At 43.6% G+C, this 27,908-nt stretch overlaps 1 protein-coding gene across 3 annotated transcripts in view; it reads left to right on the forward strand.

Moving 5' to 3' along the window:
• Positions 1-2,530: 2,530 nt before the first annotated feature.
• CUX1 (cut like homeobox 1) overlaps positions 2,531-27,908 on the forward strand; it is a 484,034-nt gene continuing 458,656 nt past the window's right edge. For 2 of the 3 annotated variants that reach the window (XM_069761313.1, XM_069761314.1), the window contains exon 1: positions 2,531-2,686. In XM_069761313.1, coding sequence (XP_069617414.1) covers positions 2,624-2,686 — 63 coding nt within the window. In that variant the 5' untranslated portion in view covers positions 2,531-2,623. The remainder of the gene's footprint in view (positions 2,687-27,908) is intronic. The other variant, XM_069761315.1, reaches the window with a different exon arrangement.

Raw genomic sequence — 27,908 nt, forward strand, 5'->3', positions numbered from 1 at the left:
GGGTGTGGTTTCCAAAATGGGGTCACTGGGAGGGTCCACTGTTTAGGTGCATCATAGTAACATAGTAACATAGTTAGTAAGGCCGAAAAAAGACATTTGTCCATCCAGTTCAGCTTATATTCCATCATAATAAATCCCCAGATCTACGTCCTTCTACAGAACCTAATAATTGTATGATACAATATTGTTCTGCTCATGGGCTCTACAAACACGACATGGAGTCCGCTCTTGATTCCAGACAATTTTGCATTCAAAAAGTCAAATGGCGCTCCTTCCCTTCCGAGCTCTGCCGTGTGCACAAACAGTGGATTTCCCCCACATATGGGGTATCGGCGTACTCAGGACAAATTACACAATACTGATTGGGGTCCATTTTCTACTGTTACCCTGGTGAAAATAAAAAAGTTTAAGCTTACAATAATTTTTTTGTGAAAAGGTTAAATGTTAATTTTTTCCTTCCACATTCCTTTAGTTCTTGTGAAGGGTTAATAAATTTCTTGAGTACCTTGAGGGGTGCAGTTTTTAGAATGGTGTCACTTTTGGGTATTTTCTGTTCTATAGACCCCCACAAAGTCACTTCAAGGGTAAGTTCACACAGGGCGTTTTTATGCTAATTTTCAGCTGCTTTTTACAGTACCAGCAAAGCCTATGAGATTTCAATTTCAGGAATCTCATGCAGACACATTGGTTTTTTGTGTCATCAGGATTTTGTGCTTTTTGCGGTTTTTGGACATAGCGCATTTCACTTCTTTCAGTGTTTTTGCAGCTTTTTTTTGCAGCGTTTTTCACCCATTGGCTTGACTAGGTGTTGAAAATATGCTGAAAAAACGCAGGTATTATTATTTGTTGTATTTTCACTGCAAAAAGTCAATGAACATTAGCATGGACAAAGAGACACAAAAAACACAACAACTCTGCACCAAAAAACCCACCTAAACCCGCATTTTTGCCGCAGCTTCTTTCCTGCCAAGATCAGGTTTTGCTGTAGAAAAAAAAGCAGCAAAAACTCCCTGTGTGAACTTACCCTAAATGTGATGTGGTCAATAAAAAAATGGTTTTGTAAATTTTGTTGTAAAAATGAGAAATCGCTGGTCAAATTTTAACCCTTATAACTTCCTAACAAAAAAAAAAGTTTCCAAAATTGTGCTGATGTAAAGTAGACATGTGGGAAATGTTATTTATTAACTATTTTATGTGAAATAAAGCTCTGGTTTATGGGAATACAAATTAAAAGATTGAAATTGCAAAACTTTCTAAATTCATGCCAAATTACCATTTTATAAAACACAAGTTATATAGAAGAAATGTTACCACTATCATGAAGTACAATATGTCAAGAAAAAACAGTCTCCGAATCACCGGGATCGGAGCGTTCCAGAGTTATAACCTCATAAGGTGACAGTGGTCAGAACGGGAAAATTCGGCCTGGTCACCAAGGGGTTAAACAACCACACACGCTCTCCCGGCAGTGCTTGCACCGCCCAATACCCGGCCTTCCGAGCTGCCGCCCCAGTCTCCGCCCACTTCGCGCTGTTGCCCCCAGTCTCCGCCCACTTCGCGCTATTGCCCTCAGTCTCCGCCCCCCTCCCGCGCTGTTGCCCCGTCCCTATTGCCCTCAGTCTCCGCCCCCCTCCCGCGCTGTTGCCCCCAGTCTCCGCCCACTTCGCGCTATTGCCCTCAGTCTCCGCCCCCCTCCCGCGCTGTTGCCCCGTCCCTATTGCCCTCAGTCTCCGCCCCCCTCCCGCGCTGTTGCCCCCAGTCTCCGCCCACTTCGCGCTATTGCCCTCAGTCTCCGCCCCCCTCCCGCGCTGTTGCCCCGTCCCTATTGCCCTCAGTCTCCGCCCCCCTCCCGCGCTGTTGCCCCCAGTCTCCGCCCACTTCGCGCTATTGCCCTCAGTCTCCGCCCCCCTCCCGCGCTATTGCCCCGTCCCTATTGCCCTCAGTCTCCGCCCCCCTCCCGCGCTGTTGCCCCCAGTCTCCGCCCACTTCGCGCTATTGCCCTCAGTCTCCGCCCCCCTCCCGCGCTGTTGCCCCGTCCCTATTGCCCTCAGTCTCCGCCCCTCTCCCGCGCAGCTGCCCGTGTGTCCGGAGCGGCCGCTGACCCGCAGCCATTGCCCGGCACTTTGCCTCTCATACTTCTTACAGCTGCGAGCCATACGGTTATTCCTGCACGCCGCTCTGGAGACTTCCTTATATCGCGATATATCGCTGTATGCACACACTGATGTGTCATTTCCCCCTCATCCACGATACAATGCAGCCGATTGCCTGTGCTCGGCGACACGCGAGGGGCAGGTGGCGGCCGCCGATACACCGCGGCGTTACTGCTGCCACAGGCCGGACACGGCGGCCGCGGGCCGGGACTCCTGGTAGTGCCGGGGCCGCCCAGCGAGCAGCAGCAGGCGGGAGCGCTGGCAGCCAGGTCCCCGTGCGGCTGGGCGGGCAGTGATCGCTCCGCCGCCGCCGGCTGGCCCCGCTCCGTGCCGGCACAGGGTGGGTGTGGAGTCCGCGCCGTGTTTTGCTCTTGCTCCCTCCCTCCTTCCTTTCCCCCTCCTCCGCCGCTTGCTCCTGAACTCCAGCCCCCTCTCTATCAGCCTCTCACTCCGTCTCAATATGTCTCAAGATGGCGGCCAATGCGGGATCGATGTTTCAATATTGGAAGCGCTTTGATTTACAGCAGCTGCAGGTCAGCTCCGTTTTCTTCCTTCCTCTCCTCCGCCACCCTCTCCCGCTCCTTCCCCGCCTTCTATCTGTCCGCTCCGCTCCCCCGTGCACCGTCCCCGAGCCGGGCAAAACCGCCGCTTCCCTGGCCGCTCTCATTGATAACGTTTTATCAGAAATTGATCCTCTTTGTTCAATTCATCGATCAGCCAAGATGGCGCCGGCTCTGTGGCGCCGCTTCTTCCTGCTCCCCGTGCCGAGGCCGCTGTGCCCGGGACGCCGCTGCCCGCTTCCAGCCGCTCGCTCCCTCGCCTCTCGTTACAGCTTCTCCAAGTTTATTTTTTTTATTGGAGTTTTTTTTTTCGCTTCTTTTATTGAACTTGCCTCCTCCGCTGGTTGTTGTGCTGATGATGCTGGTGGCGCTGTGGTGCCAGGCTGCGCCCCCTCCTCCACACACAGCGCCTGCCTTCCCCTCAGCTCCTCTCCTCAGCTCTCCCCTCAGCTCCTCTCCTCAGCTCTCCCCTCAGCTCTCCCCTCAGCTCCTCTCCTCAGCTCCTCTCCTCAGCTCTCCCCTCAGCTCCTCTCCTCAGCTCCTCTCCTCAGCTCTCTCCTCAGCTCTCTCCTCAGCTCTCCCCTCAGCTCCTCTCCTCAGCTCTCCCCTCAGCTCCTCTCCTCAGCTCTCCCCTCACCTCCTCTCCTCAGCTCTCCCCTCACCTCCTCTCCTCAGCTCTCCCCTCACCTCCTCTCCTCAGCTCTCCCCTCACCTCCTCTCCTCAGCTCTCTCCTCAGCTCTCTCCTCAGCTCTCTCCTCAGCTCTCCCCTCAGCTCTCCCCTCAGCTCTCCCCTCAGCTCCTCTCCTCAGCTCCTCTCCTCAGCTCTCCCCTCAGCTCCTCTCCTCAGCTCTCCCCTCAGCTCTCTCCTCTCCTCAGTCTGCTCTCAGGCTCTGCTCTCAGGCTCTGCATGGACGACGCAACTTTCAGCCCTTTATTAAATAAGACGAGCCCTCTCCGCCCGCTCCCGGCCGGCGCCGGCTCCCTCTCGGGGGCTTTGCTGCTGCTTTTTCGGGGGTTATTTTTTCTCTTTCTTGGGAGCAGACAGAACTTTACATTTGGACATGTTTTGTCTCCAGTGTTGTGAATTGTATTATTAGGACGTGTACGTTGTCGGTACACCCGAGGGTGAGGTAAAAGTTGTCAGGAGCCGTCCCTGCCGGGTGTCACGTTATTTCTGACTGAATTTCGGTCAGAATTACCTCAGCTGACGACATAATCCGAGCACAAGGGCTTTCTGGTGGCCGCTGATTATTTGTGGCTTCTTTTTCTCAGATTCTCCCTATTTTACCTCACCTTTTTTTAAAATTTTCTGATGTATTATTGCCAAATAAATGTTCCCGGGGTCGTCGGCTTGTAGTCGGGGATTGTTTTATTCTATTTATTTTGTACTTTTTCTGCTCCGCAGGCTTCTCTTTTTTTAGGTATGAGGTACCATAATGTAACCCCTCAGGGTGTTTTGCTGCTTTTCTGGGTGTTCTCTGGCGACGACCTCCGTCCATCCGAGCTCCCGTACCATAGTCTATTCCGTACCTGCGCCTTGTCACATTTATTACCTGTTCGTTACGACATCTTGGCATTGTTTTGTTTTTTTTGTCCATATGTTACTGTACAGACTAATATGGAGGTGGCCTATGTAAATACGTGGTGACCCAATTTAGAGCGCTGATGGTCCCATGAGATCTGGATGTGGCTAGCTGGGAATTTAACCCGTAAGCATCCACAGATTTGGCCCGTTACGCCATTTTTTTTCTTCTAATATTGGGATAATGTAGTGGCCTTGAAAACCCTTAAATGATTCTGGTTAATTTATCTCCATGAAATAAGATAAGGTGCTTGCTCCTCACAGAGATCTTGTTTTATTACAGGAAAGTACATTTCACAAAATTAGGGCACGAGACTGTACTTTTTTTTTTTTTATAGCATTTTTTTTCCTCTTATGAGAGGAGCACGTTTTGCATTGATTTGCATGTAATTATAAAGCTTCAGAAGTGTCTATCTGCAGCACTTTCATGTGCCTGGGAGAGAAGGTTGTGGATGTGTTGGCGAGGATTTTGGCAAAGCCTGAAAGTTGTGTGTTGGTTAATGTGTCTGTCAGAAACCATGTCAGGCTCAGTGTCTGAAAGCGGAGATCTTTGCTATGGAGTCATGGTTAAGATCAATAGACATTCTCATGAACTTACAGGGGGCAGTAAAAATATTCTTGATTGCCTGTATGGATTTTCGTGCCTCCCGTATTGACCAGCATAGCGGCTTTAGAAGTGGTGGCTGTTAGCATGCGTGCTGATACTGTCTGTCTGCTTGGGGGATACTTGTTCAATTAGGAGTAAAATAAACACAACTTTTACCACCAGTTTTAGTTGATTTTTCTATTTTTTTTTTTTCAGAATATAGTTCTTAAGATATGGATCTTTAAGTACAAAGGGATTGTTTGACTTTGAATCGTCCACTAAATAACATTTCTTCTGTACCGTGGCCTGGTAGATTCCTTTTTCTTAGTAACAAAGAGAAGCGGACATAAATTATGCATCCTTTAAATTGCAGATTATTTCTGCCGTGATGTGGGTGGAATAAAGACGTAATATGTTGCTCTATGTAGACTCTTAACAAAAACTTGAAAATCAAGACATGTAAAATTTATTGACCCTTCATAATTAAAGATGCAAGGGTTAAATTAAGCAATATTTATAAATCGGTGATCTCGACATTTTTTTTTTTTTTTTTTTTTTGTAAGCAAGTAGACTATTATTTTAAGGACGCCTCAAAAATTTTGCCTTGTGCACAGAACAAAGATCATTGTTTTCTCTTTTGTTAAAATGAAACTCATTAATCATCGTCTGAATGTACAAGGTGGAAGGTCCTTGAATTCATATGATCACGTTGGTGGATGGGGGGTGGGGGTGAAGGCAATCAAACACCACTCTCAGAAAGGATCAAAAGTTCAGAACACTTTGCCATCAATTCATTACAGTTCAGCAAATTAAACACAAATGACAGACTTCTGAATATTCAAATACTTTCATAAGAACAAAGATTAGCTTTGTTTCTTTTCTGTCAGGACTCTAGTGATAGCGGTGGGTTTAGCGGTAGTAATTTCCTTTCTGTAAATATTGTCTGAATGGTTTTACAAGAAGAAAGGCTTTATCAAATGTGTTCTGTTCACTCCATATAATAGATCCTTGGAGTACCTGGTGGAATACTTCACAATCAGATCCAGATGCTGATTTCCCAGATTGTAGGCTATTAGATTTCTGTAAATGTGTGAGACGGCTCCTATTCGTTGGTGCAATTTTTGGAATTGTAAATTTTCTGTACAAAAATACATATACCAGTAATTTGTGTGTTCTTTATTAACATGCAGTCGTGTTGGGAATCCCAGATTCTTTGCAAGTCAGTCTGCTTCTGTAGACAGATTTAAAGCCACTGAATTCCACTTGCAGACTAATGACTACCCCAAGCAACTGACTATAGTCCTCCCCTGATGGGCTTAGCAGGCAGCTGTGGATAATTCACATCTCTAACCTCCCTGAATGATAACACAATGCAATATTGCTAAATAATATCTTTCATAGTGGAATGCTTATGCCAGCATTCTAAGTTTCTGTAATTTATTTTGTGAAAGTGCATCATTTTCCTACAAAATGCTAAGGTGTCCAGTTGACTTGGAGTTTTTACCTATTATGCCACAATTACTTATGAATTGGTACAGGACAGCCACAGTCATGAATGCTTACTAATTCTGACTCATTTATTATGCTCACTTATACATATAGCGCCATCATATTCCACAGCGCTTTGCAGACATCATCTCTGCACAGCATTCTAAAATGTAAAGTGCTGCGGAATATGTTGGCGCTATAGAAATAAAATTATCACTGTCCCCATTGGAGTTCACAATCTAAATTCCCTATCGGTATGTCTTTGGAGTGAGGAAAAAAAATCTGAGCACCCACGAGACAATACAGTCAGCTATATTTCATGTTTGATGTGTCATGGAGCCTTGTCTAGGAAAGGTTTACAAATGGTAAATTTGTTGCAGAAAACGGTTGTTCTATAGTTAAGCGGGCTTTGTTTCATATAAAGCAGAAACATAAATGTGTGGGTGCAAGAAATCAAAATGTAGCAAGACGGGAGAGGGAAAGAGGCTCCTAACCGCCTAGTCACTGGAGTAAAGTCTTATTGCTGCATTTACCATGTATCCTCAGAGCGATACATTTGTGAACCTGGAATTAATCAGAGATCATATTTCTTTCATAGCTAGGTGACCTTATCTATAAGTTTTATTTGTCTTCTGATATTGTGACCTTACATTTCCAATAAGTAGTATTGACATGGTTGGCTTTTAAACTTGATCCATTAAAACTATACAGTTTTTGTGTTTAGTGAAGGTAGCCTTGGTTATTCTCGCTCCCCTCTTTTAATAGGCCCCAGCTAATATGCATGGGTTTGTATATGCAGCAACCCATCTTTAGCTCACAAGTGAGATTACACACCTAGGTGTTGGGCTGACTGAAGTCATCAAAGTCCACTATAGCCTAAACTGCTTCAAGACATAGGAGGCTCCATACACTGCACTCATTACCTAGCGTGTATTTTGTCTTTTGATCTAAAAGACAAGTGCTATTTACATTTGATAAATAATATAATGGCTCTTATTTTATTTATTAAGGTTTGATCTCCAAAACTTATTCTAAAGGTTTGTGAGTCTTTCTAGTGTGACTGTGTCAGATGGTGCAGCCGGATAATGTTTACCTGGCTTGCCAAACATGCATATCAATGTCACTAGTTCCCTGAAGCACTTTCCAGTGTGTGTGATGCGGTGGGTGGGCGCTGCTCAGCTGAAAGACTTGGTTGTCAGTTTGTGAATGGAGGGAGAACAGAGAGGCTTTAATATTATACTTGCATGTGTGTATATACGTATGAAGTACGGTACAGCGTGTAGAGAAAGCATGTGTATTAACTCCTGCAGCAGGATTCTCTTACTGCATGGAAAATTTGATGGTAATAAAATAAAACTTAAGATTTTTAGGACTTAATTGTAGTTTAATGTTTCAAAGTGTGCACATTAATTCTAAAACACAAGTATCCGGGAGCTGATGGCTAATTGCAGACTAATATTTAACCTGTGCAAACGTCAAATATGGAATCGTGGTTGAGATCTTTATCTAGATTTTAATATCCCTTGAGTTGAGTTTTGCTCCTAAACTAGGCACACTTTTTATAATCTGCCTTTGTTTAAAACTGCTTTCCTGCTACCCATGTTGAATTTTGTTCCCGCAGTTTTTGGAGCAAAGAAAATGCTTTCATTTTAATCATAGACTAGTTTGTGTGTGGGAGTATTTTTTATTTTTTATTTTTTTTTATTACTACTTTCCAATTAAAACTTTATTATAGGTGCCCAGATTTATATCTGCCGAACTTTCAGTGTTGTGTATAGGGGCTTCTTATCTTTCCTCCGCCTGCAGGGAAGATGAGGAATGGGAAGTCTTTTTTTTCCCAACATGCCTTGTTATTTCTGAAATAAGCCGCCTCTAGAAGTGTCACCCCTCTTCATACTGAGAACTTGGGCAGTGACGTTAGTAGAGCGCAGTCCTATAAAATAGTGTTTTGTTTAATGTTTATAGCCAGCCTTACACAGATTGCTGCATATGTCATGTTAAAATATTTCCTCCTGTATATTTTCACACACAGCAGATGAATTGCATGCAATCCATCTATTGGGCTTGCAGTAATCTATGCATTTGCCTATTCCATTCAGATTTGTATATATATTTTTTTCTAATTTGCAATGTCTGCAACAAATCAGCATATGAATTTACCTTCCATAGTAGTGTGTGTGTGTGCCAGAATTGGGGTAAAGAGAACTTTTTATTTTTGATTGTACGCTTTCCTATTAATTTAAGTGTTTGCAGATTTGAAGCAGCGTTTTTGTTAATGTCTCTTTTTTGTTTTGCTTTTAAGCACCTAAACCCTGCATTTGTTGAAGCCTCAAAAAAGGAAGACCCTGCCAAAAATGTCAGTCCAAAGTGACTGCTTCACTAAAGTCAATGGCTTTTCAGTACCCTAAATGCCTGAATCCCTTTTTCAGGATTTTAAACGGAAGCCCTGACAGAGTCACTAACATGGCTAAAACAAGAAGTGAACTGGGTTCCATTGACGTTAGTCTGTTGTGTATCCAGCAGGGCTGTGGAGTCGGTAAGCCAAACCCCTGACTTCGACTCCTCAATGTCCCTGACTCCGGACTCGCGACTCCAGAGCACTGCCTCACTATTGAGTATGTACATAAAGTGCAGCACAGATTCATCTCAGCTAAAAGCTCAGATCCTTGGATCAGGAACAGAACAGACATTTCAAAACTTTTCCAAATTCTTATGAAAAAAATTACTGCACATACTGCAATGCACTACTGTGCCCCATTTATTATATATTTTAGGAGTCTTTCTGGGTACATTTTATACAGACTTCGACTCCACCAAAATAGGCACCAACTCCACGACTGTCTGCTCTGGTTGCAGTGGTGATGTCACACTGTCAGCACACACGCATTACTGCCTCAGCCAAGAACGGAGCTCAGTGGCTCATACCGTCTTCATTGGCAGAGCTGCCGAGCGCATTGATAGGCAGTAGTGTTAGATTGCGCTGTTGATGTGGCACCACCGCTGCCACCAAAACACAGAGACTTGAGCAAATGGGTGAGAGGAAGTATGATGGGCCTGTTTTACAGTGTAGGAATCATTTGGGCTCTACTTTTTTAAATGTGGAAAACCCCTTTAAGGATATATAAATCCAATCCAGCTTTTATCATGGAAAATTGAGGACTTGTATATACCAGTAACTAAAAAATGTCCAATTTGTTTGCAGTATTACATGCAGATTATGAAGCGCACTGCATGATTTTATAATATATAAATATATATTTATTACATGTATGATTTTGAATAGCGAATGTTGCCAATATAAAACACTGGCATAAAATCAATGGAAGTTCATTCTTATTGTACACTTCATAATTTGAACCATATCCACACGCTTCAAAGCGTCTGAACTGTCAGAATAAGCAACATGTGCATGAGATTTTAGAAGACTCATTCACTCTGCTCGTCCGTAAAGTGTAAGCACTCTTTACCCTGAAAAACAAAGTGGCAAAAATTCAGCTTGTGAACAAGCCCTTAGGCTGTGTGCACATGGTGCGTTTTTTTTGCTATAAAAAAAGCATACATTATGCATCCCATCATTTAGAATGCATTCCGCAATTTTTGTGCACATGATGCGTTTTTTTCCGTGAAAAAAACTAATCGCGGTAAAAAACGTAGCATGGTAATTAATTTTGCGGATTTTTTGTGTTTTTCCCGCTATTTAATGCATTGGGAAGCTCCGGGGAAAAAACGCGCAAACAACGTGTCAAAACGCGAAAAAAAAGCATGTGAATTTCTTGCAGAAAATATTCGGTTTTGCTCAGGAAATTTCTGCAAGAAATCCTGAACGTGTGCACATAGCCTTAGGGTATGTGCACACGTCCAGATTTCTTGCAGAAATTTCCTGAACAAATCCGGATATTTTCTGCAAGAAATCCGCATGCAGATTTTTCTCCTTTTTTTTCCGCGCGTTTTTTGCTTTTTTTTTTTTTGCGGATTTTTACAGAGGTTCTGGGATGCAATGATATAGTGGGAAATCCGCAAAATAATGAACATGCTGTTTTTTTACGCGATACGTTTTTTTTTTTTGCGAAAAAGCTCAACATATGCACACAAATTGCGGAATGCATTCTAAATGATAGGAAGCATATGTATGCAGATTTTAAGCGTTTTTATAGCGAAAAATCCGGAAGAAATCCTGATGTGTGCACATACCTTCACACTTTCCTGCCAAGGTTAGAAAAAACCCCATATATAATTGCAAAGTGATGCCAGTATAAGGGACTGTTCCCACTATCTTTTAACCATATCCTCCTCTACTTTACCAAATGATTGACATACTATAAAATGTTATCGGGATCTATGGTTATGGAGTATAGCTTGAGTTCCCAAATGTGAAAATGGGTGAGGATTACCATTATTAGTATTTCGCGATTTAAGTGCTTTTCCCAAGGCTGTAAAATCCAGTGATGACATTTTGGTAGATAATTTTTTCTTTGTGCTAAATATATGGTACATCAAAAAAATTCTTGCGCTATCTAATATGCTTTAGACAATTTTGACACCTTTCCCGTGAAGGGGCAAGGTCTTCTTGAAGGGGATTTGTTTTTTTTGGAAAGCACACTGGCTTAAAGGGAGTGGGTCATTCCGAAAGCTAATTAAACCATTTATATAGTCTAAGTGACTTGGCCCCTATAAAAAATACCTGCAGCTACTAGTTTACGTAGAAAGTTTGAGGGCTCTTTGATGCACCATTGGTGAGGCCAAAGGCTCAGCGCACCATTCCCCTGTTTTCAGTTAGCACTGGCCTGCCATAATTGAATCTCTGTTTCTGCTCTTCCACACTGATACTGAAGGAGCCAAGCAAGCACGCACACACTTGGTGTTGACTCGTGGTCATTTCTCTCTTGTGTGTAGTGGCCGCTTGCTGCACACAGCAGGCAGACTATTCTGACATGAGAAAGAAATGAGTTTGCCTGCAATGACGCTTTCTGCACTTATTCTCTGTGCTCCTTCAGTGTCATTGTGAACACGGAAGACTGGGGATCCGATTCAGGTAGTGCTTTTTCTTTTGGGCAAACAAGTGCTGTCATTCCGGCAAAGGGGCGATGTGGAGTATGCTAATTGTGGGGGCGGAATAGTGTACCGAGCCCTTTAGGGTTTTTTATGTAAGACTAAATATTTGAAATCTATGCTATATGTATGATTTTTTATAAAAATATACTCTAGTATAAGCCGACCCCCCCCCCCCCCCCCTAGTTTTGCCACAAAAAACTGGGAAAACTTAATGACTCGAGTATAAGCCTAGGGTGGAAAATGCAGCAGCTACTGGTAAATTTCAAAAATAAAAATAGATACCAATAAAAGTAAAATTGAGACATCAGTAGGTTAAGTGTTTTAGAATATCCGTATTGAATCAGGAGCCCCATATAATGCTCCATACAGTTCATGATGGGCCCATAAGATGCTCCATACAAAATACGCCCCATATAATTCTCCATACAGTTTATGATGGGCTCCATATTAAAATATGCCCCATATAATGCTGCACAAATGTTGATTATGACCCCATGAGATGCTCCATACAGATAGTTGCACCATATAACGCTGTACATGGCCCCATAAGATGCTCCATACAGATATTTGCTCCCATATAATGCTGCACATGGCCCCATAAGATGCTCCATACAGACATTTGCCCCATATGCTGTTGCTGCGATTTAAAAAATTACATACCTCTCAGGCCCCCGGCACTTGCTATACTCACCTTTCCCGTTCCACTGCCGACCGCCGCTGTTTTTTCCCTGTCCTCTGCACTGACTGTTCAGGTAGAGGGTGGCGCGCACTAATCGCGTCATAGTGCCTTCTGACCTGCGCATCACTGCAGAGCACGGGGAAGACAGAGTGGCGCCGACGGTAGAACGGGGAGCAGGTGAATATCGTGCACTGCCCCCGCAATACTCGCCTGCTCCCGGCGTGGTCCCTGCACGTCTGTTCTCCAGCGTCGCCAGCTTCTTCGTGTAGTCAGCGGTCACATGGTACCGCTCATTACAGTAATGAATATGCGGCTCCACCCCTTTGGGAGTGGAGTCGGGTCCATATTCATTACTGTAATGAGCGGTACCTTGTGATAGCTCACTACAGGAAGAAGCTGCGGGGGAACCAGGGACGTGCAGGGACCGCGCCAGGAGCAGGTGAGTATTATTACACAGCTCCGCTCCCCATCCCCTGCCGACCCCTGGGTATGACTCGAGTATAAGCCGAGAGGGTTACTTTTAGCCCAAAAAAGTGGGCTGAAAATCTCGGCTTATACTCGAGTATACACGGTATATATTGCCAAAGTCACTGATGACACCATATAAGTGATAATGAGTTTTCAGAGAGAGAAACTACACACCAAAATTTTGTGTTGGTGGTGTAACCTTAGACTAGACATATTTATTAAACAGCGTGAACCTCTATATTAATCTGAAACATTTGCAGACTGTCTAGTCCAAAACGCATTGTTTTGTGACGCATGCGTCCTTTTTTGGCATGATTTTGGACGCAACAAAAATGCAACTTGCTGCGTCCTCTGCGCTCTGATGCGTGCGCCAAAAAAGACGCATGTGTCACAAAAACGCAATGCAACGCATGTCCATGCGCCCCCATGTTAAATATAGGGGCGCATGCGTCGCCGCGGCCTCTCCCGACGCAGCCCGGCAGAACGCAAATGTGAACGTAGCCTAAGTGACTTGAAGCTGCGATCATCTGATCGTTTGTGCTACCCATAGCATGGTTTCAGCCCAACTATGTGCAGCAAAAATCATATCCTAAGAACACCTTTGACGAGACAGTGCTTATAGCATATCTGCAATGATAAGCACTGGGGTCTTCTGCAGACCTCCAGTTCTCACGCAAACCCATCGGTGCCCTGTGATCATGTGACGGAGCACTGATGGCGAGGGTTTAGGACGCACTTCCGTTGCGATCTTGTTAAATGTTGCTGACAGAGATTGACGGCAGCATTTAACATGTTAACAGCCATAGGTGGAGGTATTCTTAGGTTTGCAAACTCTTTGGCGTATACAAAGTTATACAGTTTGGAGAGTGAGGCTATGTTCACACTTTGCGGCGTCCCTCAGCGGGTTCTCCCGCAGCGGATTTGATAAATCTGCAGGGCAAAACTGCTGCGGTTCTCCCTGCAGATTTATCGCGGTTTGTTCTGCGGTTTCCGCTGCGGGTTTCCGCCTATACTATTGATGCTGCATATGCAGCAATATGCAGCATCAATAGTAATGTTAAAAATAATAAAAATTGGTTATACTCACCCTCTGATGTCCGGATCTCCTCGACGCTGCACCCGGCGGTCCGGTTCCAAAGATGCTATGCGAGAAGGACCCTTCGTGACGTCACGGTCATGTGACCGCGACGTCACCGCAGGTCCTGCTCACATAGCAAACCTGAGACCGGACGGCCGCGTGCAGCGCTGAGAGGTGAGTATAACATGATTTTTTATTTTTATTCTTTTTTTTACCCCAAATATGGTTCCCAGGGCCTGGAGGAAAGTCTCCTCTCCTCCACCCCGGGTAGGAACCGCACATTAGCCGCTTACTTCTCGCAACGTGGGCACAGCCCCATGCATTCCTATGGGTGCAGAATCGCAGCGATTCTGCACAAAGTGACATGCTGCGGGTTTTAAACCGCTGCGTTTCTGCGCGGATTTTCCCGCAGCATGTGCACAGCGGTTTGCGGTTTCTATAGGGTTTACATGTAAATGGAAACGCTATGGAAACTGCTGCGGACCCGCAGCATCAAAATCGCGTCGGTTCCGCGGTAAAAACCGCAAAGTGTAAACCCAGCCTGAGGCTTCTTTCACATTTCCGTCTTTAAAATCTGCACAGGATCCATCAAAACGTTGAAATGATGGATCCTCTGCAGATTGTGGAAAACGTGTCCACTGGGCCCATCATTCTGACAACACAAACCAGGTTAAAAAATAAATAAATCGCAGTATTCTCACCTACCGGCGTTCCCGCGCAGCGATGCTCTCGGCAGCTAGCGCTACTTCCTTGTAATACATTGCGAAATCTCGCAAGACTGCGACTTCTCACGAGATTTCACAATGTATTACTAGGAAGTAACGCTAGCTGCCGGGAACGCCGGTAGGTGAGAATATTGCAATTTTTTATTATTATTTTTAGCATTATATCTTGTTACTATTGATGCTGCATAGGCAGCATCAATAGTAAAAAGAGAAAGAGAAATTCTTCCACGCATGCTCTCTTTGAAAAGGCGGGACCCGTCGCTGGATTCCTGCTTTTCAAAGGCAGCAACGCATCCTGCGCCCATAGGCTACTATTGTAGCCAGTGACGGGCAGCGCAGGATGCGTTGCTGACTGATTTTCCGACGTGCAGAAAAAATGTTCCTCTGAACGTTTTCTCTGCCCAATGGACCGTTTTTTTATGCAGGATCCAGTGAAAGACGGATGAAACGGATGGCCATCCGTCACAATCCGTCGCTAATACAAGACTATGAGAAAATGCAGGATCCTGCATTCTCAAAAAACGACGGATTGTGATGGGAGCTGAAAGACGGAAGTGTGACAGGCCTAAGGCCTCTTTCACACTTCCCTTTGTCGCAATCCGTCGGTTTGGGCAAAAATTGGATCCTGCAAATGTGCCCGCAGGATGCGTTTTTTGCCCATAGACTTGTATTAGCGACGGATTGCCACACGTCGTGTCCATCGTGCGACGGATCTGTCGTGTTTTGGCGGAACATCATAAAATAAAGTTCAATGTAAGGCTTTTTTATGCATCGCGTCCGCCATTTTCGACCGCGCATGCGCGGTCGAAACTCCGCCTCCCCAGACTTCAGAATGGGCAGCGGATGTGTCGAAAAACTGCATCCGCTGCCCACGTCGTGCAGTAAATTCACAACGTCCGTCGGTACGTTGGCCCGACGCATAGTGACGGACCCGTACCGACGGAAGTCTGAAAGAGGCCTAAGGCATAAGGGGGATGGGTGTCCCTGCTCCACAAGGCTGATATACACTATGCTTTGATGTATATATGTATGGGATGGCCTGTCCTGTACAGGTGTGTGACCAGTTGCTTAGGTAAAGCCTTATAAACTAAGTGAACTGGAACAGATGGGGTTTTTGTTGAGTGATTATTTCTCAATGCACAAAGCATCTATGTTATATAGAGCATTGCTCTTTTACATTCATCCTTTTACCTTTTTTTTTTTTTTTATGTGTTGTATGCAAAGTGGCAGCTCCCCTGAGCAATGTGCTTTAAAGAGATTTTGGGAGAAAAAAAAAAACTGCCTACACCTTTGTGGGAATTATAAAACCTGCTGGGCTGCGATATGGAAATAAGGTACTAATGATAACTTGCTTTTAGCAGGCAGTTCATTTTGTTAATTATAACACTGAATAACATGACACAGTTTTTTTGTTAAGATCGGAATGTTCGTGTTGAACTAAAAAATAAAGTTAATAATAATTCCTGAATATTATCTCGTGGTAAAGATTTCATATGGGCTCTTATATACAGGGTGCAAGAATTTGTCCTTACGGTGAAGTACTGTAGATATCTGTGAACTAACCAGCCATGTATGTAAACTTTGCCAATAATATACGGTACCATTTTGAGCAAATTCACATGCAGAGAATATTCAGCCGCAGAACAGAACTTGCCCCTGTAGCATCGATGGAGCGCAGGGGGACTGAAGCGAAGCAGCCAGCTCCAGAGCTGTGCTCGCATGCTGTACTGCGAACAGTTTACAGGTGCCGGCCTTTTGCTTGGGAAACTAAAAGCTTGCCATAAAATATTGAAATTTAACTTACCGTATTTAAGATGAGACGGCCCTTTTGAAGAGAAACTGTTGGCTGTTTTTGTTATTCCTTCTTGGAATAAATACAAAAAAAATGCAATTTTCAAGCTTCAAAATAGGCTGAAACTGCCTGTTCTGCAGAGATCATGGTTTTTAAATTCCATTTTATCTCATCAGACAGGGTTAGATTGGAATAATGGCAGCATCCATCCCTCCCTTCATCCCTCCATCCCTATCTCTGGATCCCTCATTCACTATAGCTTTTGGTCACAGCTCACCTCTTCCTGCACAATGACCTCTGCACAGTAGATATAGTATGCCTTCTACATTATCCTATAGAAGTCCAACAAAATCTCTATTCTATAGGTTTTTTCAGTGCATGTGGCTGCTGTAGAGCGGTTCTCTGCACACGTTGCGGATTTTCTGCAGATCCACAACTTTTTTTTTCCGCATAGAAACGCTGCAGATCCGCAAAGTGATTTACAGTACAATGTAAATCAATAGGAAAAAAAAATACTAATGGTCATGGAAAACGCGTAACTTCTTTTGTGTGGATCTGCAGCGTTTCTGCACCCATTCCATTATAGAAATCCGCAGGGGTAAAAAAACGATGAAATCCGCAGAAAAAACGCACAAAATCCGTAAGAAAAATGCATCAAGTCTGTACCTTCGTTTTCTGCCAGGAGATGCAGATTTTGTGCAGAAAATTCTGCACCCAAATCTGCAACGTGTGGAGCCTTGCATGCTGTTTGTGCTAGTTACCAATTTTAGATTGTGACACATTCCTAAGCTAGTATTGTTAAACAATTTATGGAAAGAAGATTTTAGTAGTGAACTGACAAACTAACATCTAGCTGAAATTTACATTTACAGATGTTAGTCTGCAATTTTTCCTATGTATTGGAATTTCCTCAGGAAGCTTTCAAGAACTATCTGAATCTTGAAGGTTTCAATCTTCCTGATTTTGGTGCAAAGTCATAATCGCCTGATTACACACCCTCTGAACTTCATATGGCAGATATGGGTTTAATCCCATTGTGTATTCCTGCCCCTTCTTCACTGCTCCCCGTGTTTTTATTGACAACTGCCAAACACACAAGTGGGAATTTAACAAGACTTGTTTCATTTGCCAGTCATGAAGCAAAAGTCTTCTGGAGAATGGTGCACCTCATTTATTTATTTTTTTAAAGAGGCATCTGACAATTTGAAATCAACCTCCAGTGGAGATCAGTGGTGGTCTGCCAGTTTGTGGCTTATTTATGTATTTTTCTATGCACATAAAACGAATTGTACATATATTGGGGGTGTTTGAATGTGAGATCCAAAATAGTGATAGTTTGGGAGGTAATAGGTGTGACAATGTTTTCCTAAAAGATGGCTGAAATGTTACCTGCTCCTCTGTTTAGCTATCCCTCAGGCTTTGAAAAGAAGAGCTTCAATACATTTGTCAACTGGAACACTTTATGTACGCGAACAATGGGTGGACGTGTCTAGAATAGCACTGTCCTAGATTTCAAGACATCCTAGACTTGTGAAAGAATGAAAAAGTTCCTATTGAATTTTTAGAAATAACTGGTGAAAAGGTGTTACATGTGTGAGAATTGGCAATCCGATATGTAGTTGACCATGGTTTCTCAGAAGATCAAGACTAATGTTCACCTTTTAGTCCCTTGGGTGTGAATGATCATATGAAGTTACCAGCACTTCCAAATATTTCCCATCGCACAAGCAACATTGATGTGAGAGTGCAAAAGGGAAAATAAACTTTTTGGGTTCTATTCTTCAGGATTTCTTTGGAGGCATCTGCTAATGCTTGTCAAGAAATGTAACTTCAATTTTAAAATTATTTGTACCTCAAGACTAAAGGCCACCATACACAGTAGAGAAAAGTTAGCCAAACCTCTGTTATGAGTTGCAATGATTGATTTTAGGTTCTAAGGGGTATCGTTTCTCCTTATGGAGAGTGACATACCATCTCTGGCTTGTCAAGGTAAGGAGGCTTAGGCTGTGTGCACACGCTGCGGTTTTTGCTCCAGAGCCGCAGCGGATTTGACCGCTGCGGATCCACAGCAGTTTTCCCAAAGTTTACAGTACCATGTAAACCTAAGGGAAAAAAAAACGCTGTGCACATGCTGCGGAAAATGCCACGCGGAAACGCTGCGGATTATTTTCCGCAGCATGTCAATTGTGCGGATTCCACAGCGGTTTGCAACCAGCACCAATAGGAAAGTGCTGGTGAAAAACCGCAGAAGAATCCACAGAATAAACCGCAAGAAAATCCGCAGTGAAAACCGCAGTGGTTTTGCACTGCGGATTTTCTAAATCCGCTGCGGGAAAATCCGCAGCGTGGGCACATACCCTTATTCGCCGTGCAATGCTCCTGTGGGAAATATAATATGCAAATCACACGGCGAATAAGCCTCCTTAAAGGGACATTGTCACCTGAATTTGGAGGGAACAATCTTCAGCCATGGAGGCAGGGTTTTGGGGTTTTTGATTCACCCTTTCCTTACCCACTGGCTGCATGCTGGCTGCAATATTGGATTGAAGTTCATTCTCTGTCCTCCATAGTACACGCCTGCGCAAGGCAAGATTGCCTTGTACTACGGAGGACAGAGCATGAACTTCAATCCAATATTGCAGCCAGCATGCAGCCAGTGGGTAAGGAAAGGGTGAATCCAAAACCCCGCCTCCATGGCTGAAGATTGTTCCCTCCAAATTCAGGTGACAGTGTCCCTTTAAGGTATGTGTCCACGTTCAGGATTGCATCAGGATTTTTCATCAGTATTTGTAAGCCAAAACCAGGAGTGGGTGATAAATGCAAAAGTGGAGCATATGTTTATATTATACTTTTCCTCTAATTGTTCCACTCCTGGTTTTGGCTTACAAATACTGATGAAAAATCCTGACCAAATCCTGATGCAATCCTGAACGTGGACACATACCCTTACCTTGACAAGCCAGAGATGGTATGTCACTCTCCATAAGGAGAAACGATACCCCTTAGACCCCAGTCCAGAGCCTCTCACCTAGCCAAATCAGTTCTCATGCTTCACACTGACGAGGGCCAACAGCCCGAAACACCGTGTCTGCGAATTGAGATACTGATTTGGCTTTTATCCCAAGTCATATTGCACGACTCGTTAAAGGGTTGATTGTGACTTGTAGGATCGCTACTTCCAACAGGTGGCGCTATAGAGTTTAAGTCCTCTTTTTCTCAGAAGAGGCAATTTGCATATAATGATTTATTTTGTAATGGTTTCTTGACTTCCAGCTGTTCCCAATGCTCAATTTATTTGTTCTTCACTTTTCTCATTGATAACACATTTGTGCTGGTTGAGCCGCTGATCCCACAGACTAATGGTAGCCTAGTTCACATCTGTAATTTTCCTGCAGACCTTGCATCCGTGTGGAAAATATACCAGCATATACTAGTCTGGTTGAAATTACAGACTAATGCATGTAAATAGGCAGTGACTGCACTGTCCGTTACACGAAGAACCGCACAAAGGCAGTTGCTTAATTTGCAGATGTGACTAGTCTGCAAAGTTCAGGTCTTATCTGAATATAGCAAGTTTTTGGGAGCAAATCCCTCCTCCATTTCCACTAGGTTATATATCCTAATAGGTCATATGAATAGATCTTGGAATAATAACTTCCACAATTGGATGTGTTTTAAATAAAATGTTCCTGTGCTGAGATAATCTTATAAATGTGCCCCTGCTCTGTCTGATGGTGCAGTAAGGCCAGTCTCACACGTCCAGATAATTCCGGTACCAAAAAAATCGGTACCGGAGTTGTGTCCGTGAGCTCACGTAGGCCATCCGTGTGGCACACGTGTGCCGACTGGGTACCATAAGGAGCGTGCAGGAGACAACGCTAGAGATAAGCGCTGTCCCCTGCATCTGGTGCTGAAGCCGCCATTCATATCTTCTCTCCAGCAGCGTTCGCTGGAAAGAAGATATGAAAAATCCTTTTTTTTTTTTTTCTTTTAAATAAAGATCCATGTCCCCACCCCACTCCCACCCCCTGTGCGCCCGCCCGCTGTTAATAAAATACTCATCCGGCTCCCTCGCAGCATCCTGTCCTCGCCGCACCTTCTCCTGTATGAGCGGTCACGTGGTGCCGCCCATTACAGTCATGAATATGCGGCTCCACCCCTATGTTGTAACTCGATAAGGGTGCTGTTACATTGCGATTAGGCACCCGATCAGTGGCTCATATTGAGGCTTATGTCCAAACCTCCTGCAAAATGGGGTTCGGACATCTGAGCCTACAGGGCCATAGACTATAATGGTGCTGACAGAGCGAATGCTCTACTGTGCATCATTTTTGGGCTTGTATGGCTATTGGAGTTGGACACCCAGACGCAGTCTACTAGCCAAATCCTGGGATAACCTGTTACCTTTTTATTACTATCACATAGTGGCCCACATTTATTAAAAATAAAACAAAATTCTACCAAAACTTTGGTGTACTTAGTGCAACTCTGCCATTCCATATTTATCAAGTATTGCATCTTAATGATTAATTTGGAGCAAATTATGCCAGTGTGAGACCAATATGTCAAGTCACAGCAATGTTACATGTTAGAAATAGTTACTACATTAGTGTATTTGTTCCACGCCTTTTAAAGATCGCTGTGACTGGTGAGTATCCAATTCTTATGCAGAATGTAATGATACATTTTGTACTTCACACCAAAAGATTAACCATGTTACCTTCTCTCCTGTTTAGGTACCTACATCAAAAACTTTAGTTTAATTACTTAATTAGTGTAATTTCATAAAACATTGATAGATTTAATTAGACACTTACAACAATGAACATTTTGTGCCAAACTCTATAAGTGGAGGAAACAACTAAACTGAAGTCCAAGCTAAATTTTACTGTGGTGGGAGTTTACGTCTCACCTCCCCTTTTGAGACGTTCTTGCGTATTGTGATTAACTGAACGGCTATATTATCGCATATGTGTGTCATTAATGCAGTTATCCAGGGCTTAACAATTGATGACCTGCCCTTGATAGGTCATCAATGCGAGATTGCTCTTGGTTTCACACCAGAGTATTGTACTGTTAGCTTCCATTCACTGGAATGTTAGATAAGGTGCAGTACTTATCAATGGCCACTAAGCAAAGTATGGGGCGGCTGTGTTCTCCATTTGTATCCAGCCACTTCCAGAGCAGATTATAGCTAATTTGTGGGGGTATTGTACGCCAAACTGATCTCCTATTGATCACTTAGCATATGGATAGGTCATCGGTTAAGTTCCGAACAACCCCTTTAAAAATGATTACTGCGCAGCATACATTTTTATCATAAACCACGGGGTGAGCCTTTGTAGAAAAACAAAAACCTTTTTGTTTGTTGCTTGTCACTCCAATTTCTGAATGCTCCTGCTTTCAGAGCCCCTGCTCCTAGTGTCTGAATTGTTGAATGTTCTGTAATGGCTACTTTTGTCAGTACATGTGCACTCTGAATTGTAAAGTGCTGTTTAATATGTTGGCACTATATAAATAAGTTTATGTCCACATTTTTATGCTTGTCATACTTTTATTTACTCCCATAGATACTTGTGGAAATAGCATTTTAATTAGGTGTTTATGAGCACTGCAATATGCTGACTCTGCCCATTAAAATGTATTGTGAAACTTGAGATTTGTGAAAAAGTCCATCTCTGAAGATTAGGAAACCTTTTCATGGTAAATGATAATTAGGTCAGAGAAAAATTTGATCCTAAATAAATAATGGGAACTTGATATCCAGCTGTAGGGAAATGTGAAATGAGAAAGACACACAATATTTTCTGAACTATGAAATAAAAAAGTGATCCTTAAATGAGTCATCGCCCATTTCCCTTACAATTGATTCTTTAAAAAAAAAAAGTACAGGCTTCTATCTATGTATCTCAAGTAGGTGTTGCTGTGGCTTTTTTCCTTTTAAGCCGTTTTTTGCACAATGAAAAATCTGAGCTTGACCTTTGCCATCTTTGGCTATGGGACATCCCATTTGTGTAGGTTACCATTATATGCTACCGTAGTTCCTATTTTCATGCCTAGTCATCTTCTCATTGATGCTTTACACATTATGGTAACTGAAGGTGATAATTCCATGGAAAGTTAAAAATTGAGGCCTTGGCATACAAGCTTCGTAAAACAGAGGAATACAATATTGCATAAAGACTTTTATATAGTGTTGTACTGTCTTTAACTCCAATTTCCAAGTCCATGCTTTCTTGGGCACATATTATTGGATTATTTTCTTATAAAAGCACTGCCTCTAAGGGTACCGTCACACAGTGGCACTTTGATCGCTAGGACTGCACGATCCGTGACATTCCAGCGATATCGTTACGATCTCGCTGTGTCTGACACGCTACTGCGATCAGGAACCTCGCTGAGAATCGTACGTCGTAGCAGATCATTTGAAACTTTCTTTCGTCGCTGGATCTCCCGCTGACATCGCTGAATCTGCGTGTGTGACGCCGATTCAGCGATGTCTTCACTGGTAACCAGGGTAAACATCGGGTTACTAAGCGCAGGGCCACGCTTAGTAACCCGATGTTTACCCAGGTTACCAGCGTAAACGTAAAAAAACCAAACACTACATACTTACCTTCAGCTGTCTGTCCCCGGCGCTCTGCTTCTCTGCACTCCTCCTGCATCCTGTGTCAGCGCCGGCCAGCCAGAAAGCAGAGCGGTGACGTCACCGCTCTGCTTTACGGCTGACCGGCGCTGACAGTGCAGAGGAAAGCAGAGCGCCGGAGGACAGACACGGAATGTAAGTATGTAATGTTTGTTTTTTTTACGTTTACGCTGGTAACCAGGGTAAACATCGGGTTACTAAGCGCAGCCCTGCGCTTAGTAACCCGATGTTTACCCTGGTTACCAGGGGACTTCGGGATCGTTGGTCGCTGGAGAGTTGTCTGTGTGACAGCTCTCCAGTGACCAAACAGCGACGCTGCAGCGATCGACATCGTTGTCGTATCGCTGCAGCGTCGTTTCAGTGTGACGGTACCCTAAGGGAGTTTATTATCTGGTGACAAATTGCATGTGCTTCCTCCAGACAGACTCCTCCATGCATGGAGCCTTGGCTTTAGGGGGTTGTCCACCTTTGGGGACACAGGTTTTCTTTTTTCTCACTTAAAATCATGTGTTTGGCTAAAAATCATTTTATAATTGTGTTTCATTATAAATGTTGCACAGATTCTTTTATAGCCTCCGTGTTGCACTGATTACTGAATGGTTTAAAGTGAAACTGTCAGCAGTTTTGGCCGATATAAGTTACAGCCACCCCCTATCAGGGCTTATACACAGCATTCTATAATGCTGTATATCTGCCCCCAACCCGACCTGCAAGAGAAGAAAAATAACATTTATTATAGTCACCTGCGGGGCGGTCTGGTCCAAAGGGTGTCGTTCTTGTTCCGGCGCCTCCCATCTGCTTGCGATGCCGGCCTCCTTGTCCTCGGCATCGCACTCCTGCGCAGGAGTACTTATCTGCCGTTTTGAGGGCAGAGCAAAGTCCTGCAGTGCGCAGGTGCCGGAAACGGTTAAAGAGCCCTGGCACCTCCGCTGTGGCATTTCAGAGAAGACGTCATTTTAAGAGCTCATTCACACATCCGATTTTTCCATGTATGAGACTAAGCAGACCAATTTATTCTGGTCAGACTTTGATCAGCGTGTTGTCTGTGTCTCATTTTTTTTTGTTTGTTTTTTTTCTTATGTTGAAAAATAAGAAACTGGACCACGCTCAGATATTTATTTTTACATGGACCCCATAGACATGGCTCCGTGATTGTACATTGACATGTCAATATCTCTATGTACCTGTGATAGTCTAAGTGGTATTCGTGAAAAACGTCTGAATGAGCCCTAAAAAAATATTAAGAATTGAGAGTCCTCAGTAGTTGATACCTTTTAATGGCTAACTGAAAAGATGGTAACAAAATTGCAAGCTTTCGAGACTACACAGGTCTCTTCATCAGGCAAAGACTAGTACAACATCTGAAGAATCACATATTTATAGACAACACAGAACTGTCATTATGGGAGAGTGATAAGCAGTTGTGTCCATAAATATTGGAACAGTTCCTAGATAAGGAGTGAATGTTTTGTTGTCCTCTGATTGGGATCTGGTTCTGTGTTATGATGCCCCATAAGGTCTGAAGTGCAAATTCCTTAATTGTTGTAAAAAGACATAAATCCATGCAACACATTCATTCCTGCACTAAGTGTGTCAAAGGTCGTCATAAATTTATACTCCCAGATTCTCCTGTCTCTCTCAGATTTGAATTTACCTTTCAATACATATGCAAATTGCCTCTTCTGAGAAAAAGAGGCCTTAAACTCTATAGCGCCACCTGTTGGAAGTAGCGATCCTACAAGTCACAATCAACCCTTTAACGAGTTGTGCAATATGACTTAGGATAAAAGCCAAATCGGTATCTCAATTTACAGACACGGTGTTTCGGGCTGCTGGCCTTCGTCCGTGCGAAGCATGAGAACTGATTTGGCTAGATGAGAGGCTCTGGACTGGGGTCTAAGGGGTAACGTTTCTCCTTATGGAGAGTGACATACCAGCTGGCTTGTCAAGGTAAGGAGGCTTATTCGCCGTGCAATGCTCCTCTGGGAAATTAAATATGCAAATTGCCTCTTCTGAGAAAGAGGCCTTAAACTCTATAGTGCCACCTGTTCAATACAGGTCACCTTTCAATACAAAAATATTTAGAATTGAGAGTCCTCAGTGGTTGATACCATTTAATGGCTAACTGAAAAGATGGTAACAAATTGCAAGCTTTCGAGACTGCATAGGTCTCTTCATCAGGCAAAGACAGTCTGTCAGTCTCTGTTTGAAAATTTCCATTGAAGGAGAACTCTCCACCTCTCGTGGCAGCCTGTTCCATTCATTCATCACCCTCACTGTCAACTTTTTTCTAATATCTAATCTGTGTCTCTTCCCTTTCAGTTTCATCTAAAACTGAAAATCTGTTAATTGATCTAGACACAGAAGCAACCTAGCGACTCTTCCCCCTGTGCCATTGTTGTTTTTTCAGCTATAGCCCTCAGTAATAAGGTACCCTATTCACATTTCTTGGGGGGGAGGGGGGGATTCAGACTGAGTGCATACTTATCAAATTGGAGCGGACAACCCCTTAAAGATTTTGTAGCTTGAACTAGGAGAAGATAAATAATAAAGCTATAGTGGGTATTCATATTCACCATTATTGGCAGCTTGATCGGGGAAAGCGGATTGTAGCAACAGTTAAAATAAGTACTACGGCTAAGTGCACATTTCCCACATAGCGGGCAGCAGAATCACTGATGGAATCACATCCTCAGCAACAACCTTTCAAACCACTGATTGTTTGCAGTTGGTATGAAAAGTTATTTTGTCAAGATTTTTTTTTTTCTTTTTACGTTACCTTCTAATAAGGCCAAAATGTGTGGTTACATTTTGCTTTTCTTTTAAGCGGAATGTGTCACATCAAAAAATGCTGTCAAATCTGCATATTGAATGGAAGAGAAGCTGAGCAGGTTGATAAACTGCTCAAAAAATAAAGGGAACACTTAAAGAACACAATGTAACTGTCATTCACACTTCTGTGAAATCAACCTGCTCAGTTGTGAAGCAACACTGATTGTGAATCAATTTATCCTTATGTGCAAATGGAACAGACGAGGTAGCAATTATAGGTAGTTAGCAAGACCACCCCTATAAAGGAGTGTTTCTGCAGGGGGTGACCACAGACCATTCCTCTGTTCTCATCCTTTTTGGCTGTTGTTTTTGTCACTTTTGCATTTAGTCATTGCTCTTATCCCTCGAGGTTCAGTTCAGTAGTGTCTTCAACCCACGGAAGTTGCTCAGGTAGTGCAACTCATCCAGGAAGCCACATCAATGCGAGCTCTGGCAAGAAGGCTAGCTGTGTCTGTCAGCACAGTGGCCAGAGCATGGAGCAGATGCCAGGAGACGTGGATAGGACTGTAGGAAGGCAACAACCAAGCAGCAGAACTGCTACCTCCTGTGTAAGAAGGAGCAATGCTAGATCTTTGCAAAATAACCTCCAGCAGGCGACTTTACATCCATGTTTCTGCTCAAACTGTGAGAAAGACTCCATGAGGGTGATATGAGGGCTTACAGCCCAACACTGTGCAGGGCAATTGCCAGAGAAAACCAAATTGGCAAATTCAACATTGGCACCTGGTGCTCTTCACAGATGAGAGCACATGACAGAGTCTGCAGACGCCGTCGAGAACGTTCTGCTGCCTGAAACATCCTACAGCATGACCGGTTTGGCTGTGGGTCTTTAATGACGTAGGGAGGTATTTCTTTGGAGGGCCACACAGCCCTCCAGGTGCTTGCCAGAGGTACCCTGACTGCCATTGGCAGATCCTCAGATCAGATCCTCATACCCCTTGTGAGACCATATGCAGGTGCGGTTGGCCGTGAGTTCCCTCTGATGCATGACAATGTTAGGCCTCATGTGGCTGAAGTGTCAGCAGTTCATGCATGATAAAGGTATTGATGCTATGGACTGACCTGCCTGTTCCCCAGACCTGAATCCAATGGAGTACAACTGGCACATCATGTCTCATTCCATCCACCAACTCCACGTTGCACTATAGACTGTCCAGGAGTTAAATGATGCTTTTAATCCAGGTCTTGAAAGAGATCCCTGAGGAGAACATCCGCCTCCTCAGCAGGACTAGAGTTGACCAAATTTCTTCAGATTGGTGCCGCAGCTGCATGTGTCACGCCTGTGTCACAGTCACAACACATGCATGGAGAACCCAACACACAGGCTCTCCATGCATGTGCTGTGACAGTGACACAGCCGTGACACATGCAGCTTTGGCACCAATCAGCCGGCGTGCTCCATGTATCTGGGTTCCTCTGCAGCTTATTCGGTAAGCGCTATAGCTTGCCGAATAAGCGGGAACCTGAAGAAATTCAGCTCTAATCAGGACCATGCCCAGGCGTTCTAGGGTGATCATACAGGCACGTGGAGGCCACACACATTATTGAGCATCATTTCCTTGTCTTGAGGCATTTCCACTGAAGTCGGATCAGCCTGTAATTTGATTTTTCCACTTGATTTTGAGTATAATTCCAAATCCAGACCTCCATGGGATATTAATTTTAATTTACATTGATCATTTTTATGTTTTACTGTGTTCAACGCATTCCACTTTAATGAATAAAGATTTGCAACTGGAATATTTGTCAGATATCTAAGTTGGGGCATTTTAGTGCCCACCCCCCCTTATTTTTTATTTTTTTTATTTTTTTTAGCAGCGTACATAGCTTATTGGGAAATGATTCAGTATCTTGTGTTTTCATAATTTTTAAGGGGTTGCTCACTATTGACAACCTTGCATTAACATCTTCATGACCAGACAATTTTTGCTTTTTCCCCCCACTCCCCCTTCTTCCAAGACCCATAACTTTTTTTTTTCTGTCATGATAGCTGTATGAGGACTTGATTTTTGCGAGATGAGTTGTACTCTTGAACAACACCATTCATTCTGCCATATAGTGTACTGGAAAACAGGGGAAAAAAGTTCAAAGTGCGTTAAAATTGCAAATAAATAAAAGTGTAATTTCACAAAAAACTTTGAGATTTTGCTTTATTTACCATAATCATTATATGGTAACACTGACCTGGCAATGTGATTGTCTTGGTCAATACAAGTATGCAGATGCCAAACATGTATAGGTTCTCTTTTATTTAAGTGGTGAGAAA

Source organism: Ranitomeya imitator, chromosome 3 (assembly GCF_032444005.1).
Source record: "Ranitomeya imitator isolate aRanImi1 chromosome 3, aRanImi1.pri, whole genome shotgun sequence".
Taxonomy (NCBI): domain Eukaryota; kingdom Metazoa; phylum Chordata; class Amphibia; order Anura; family Dendrobatidae; genus Ranitomeya; species Ranitomeya imitator.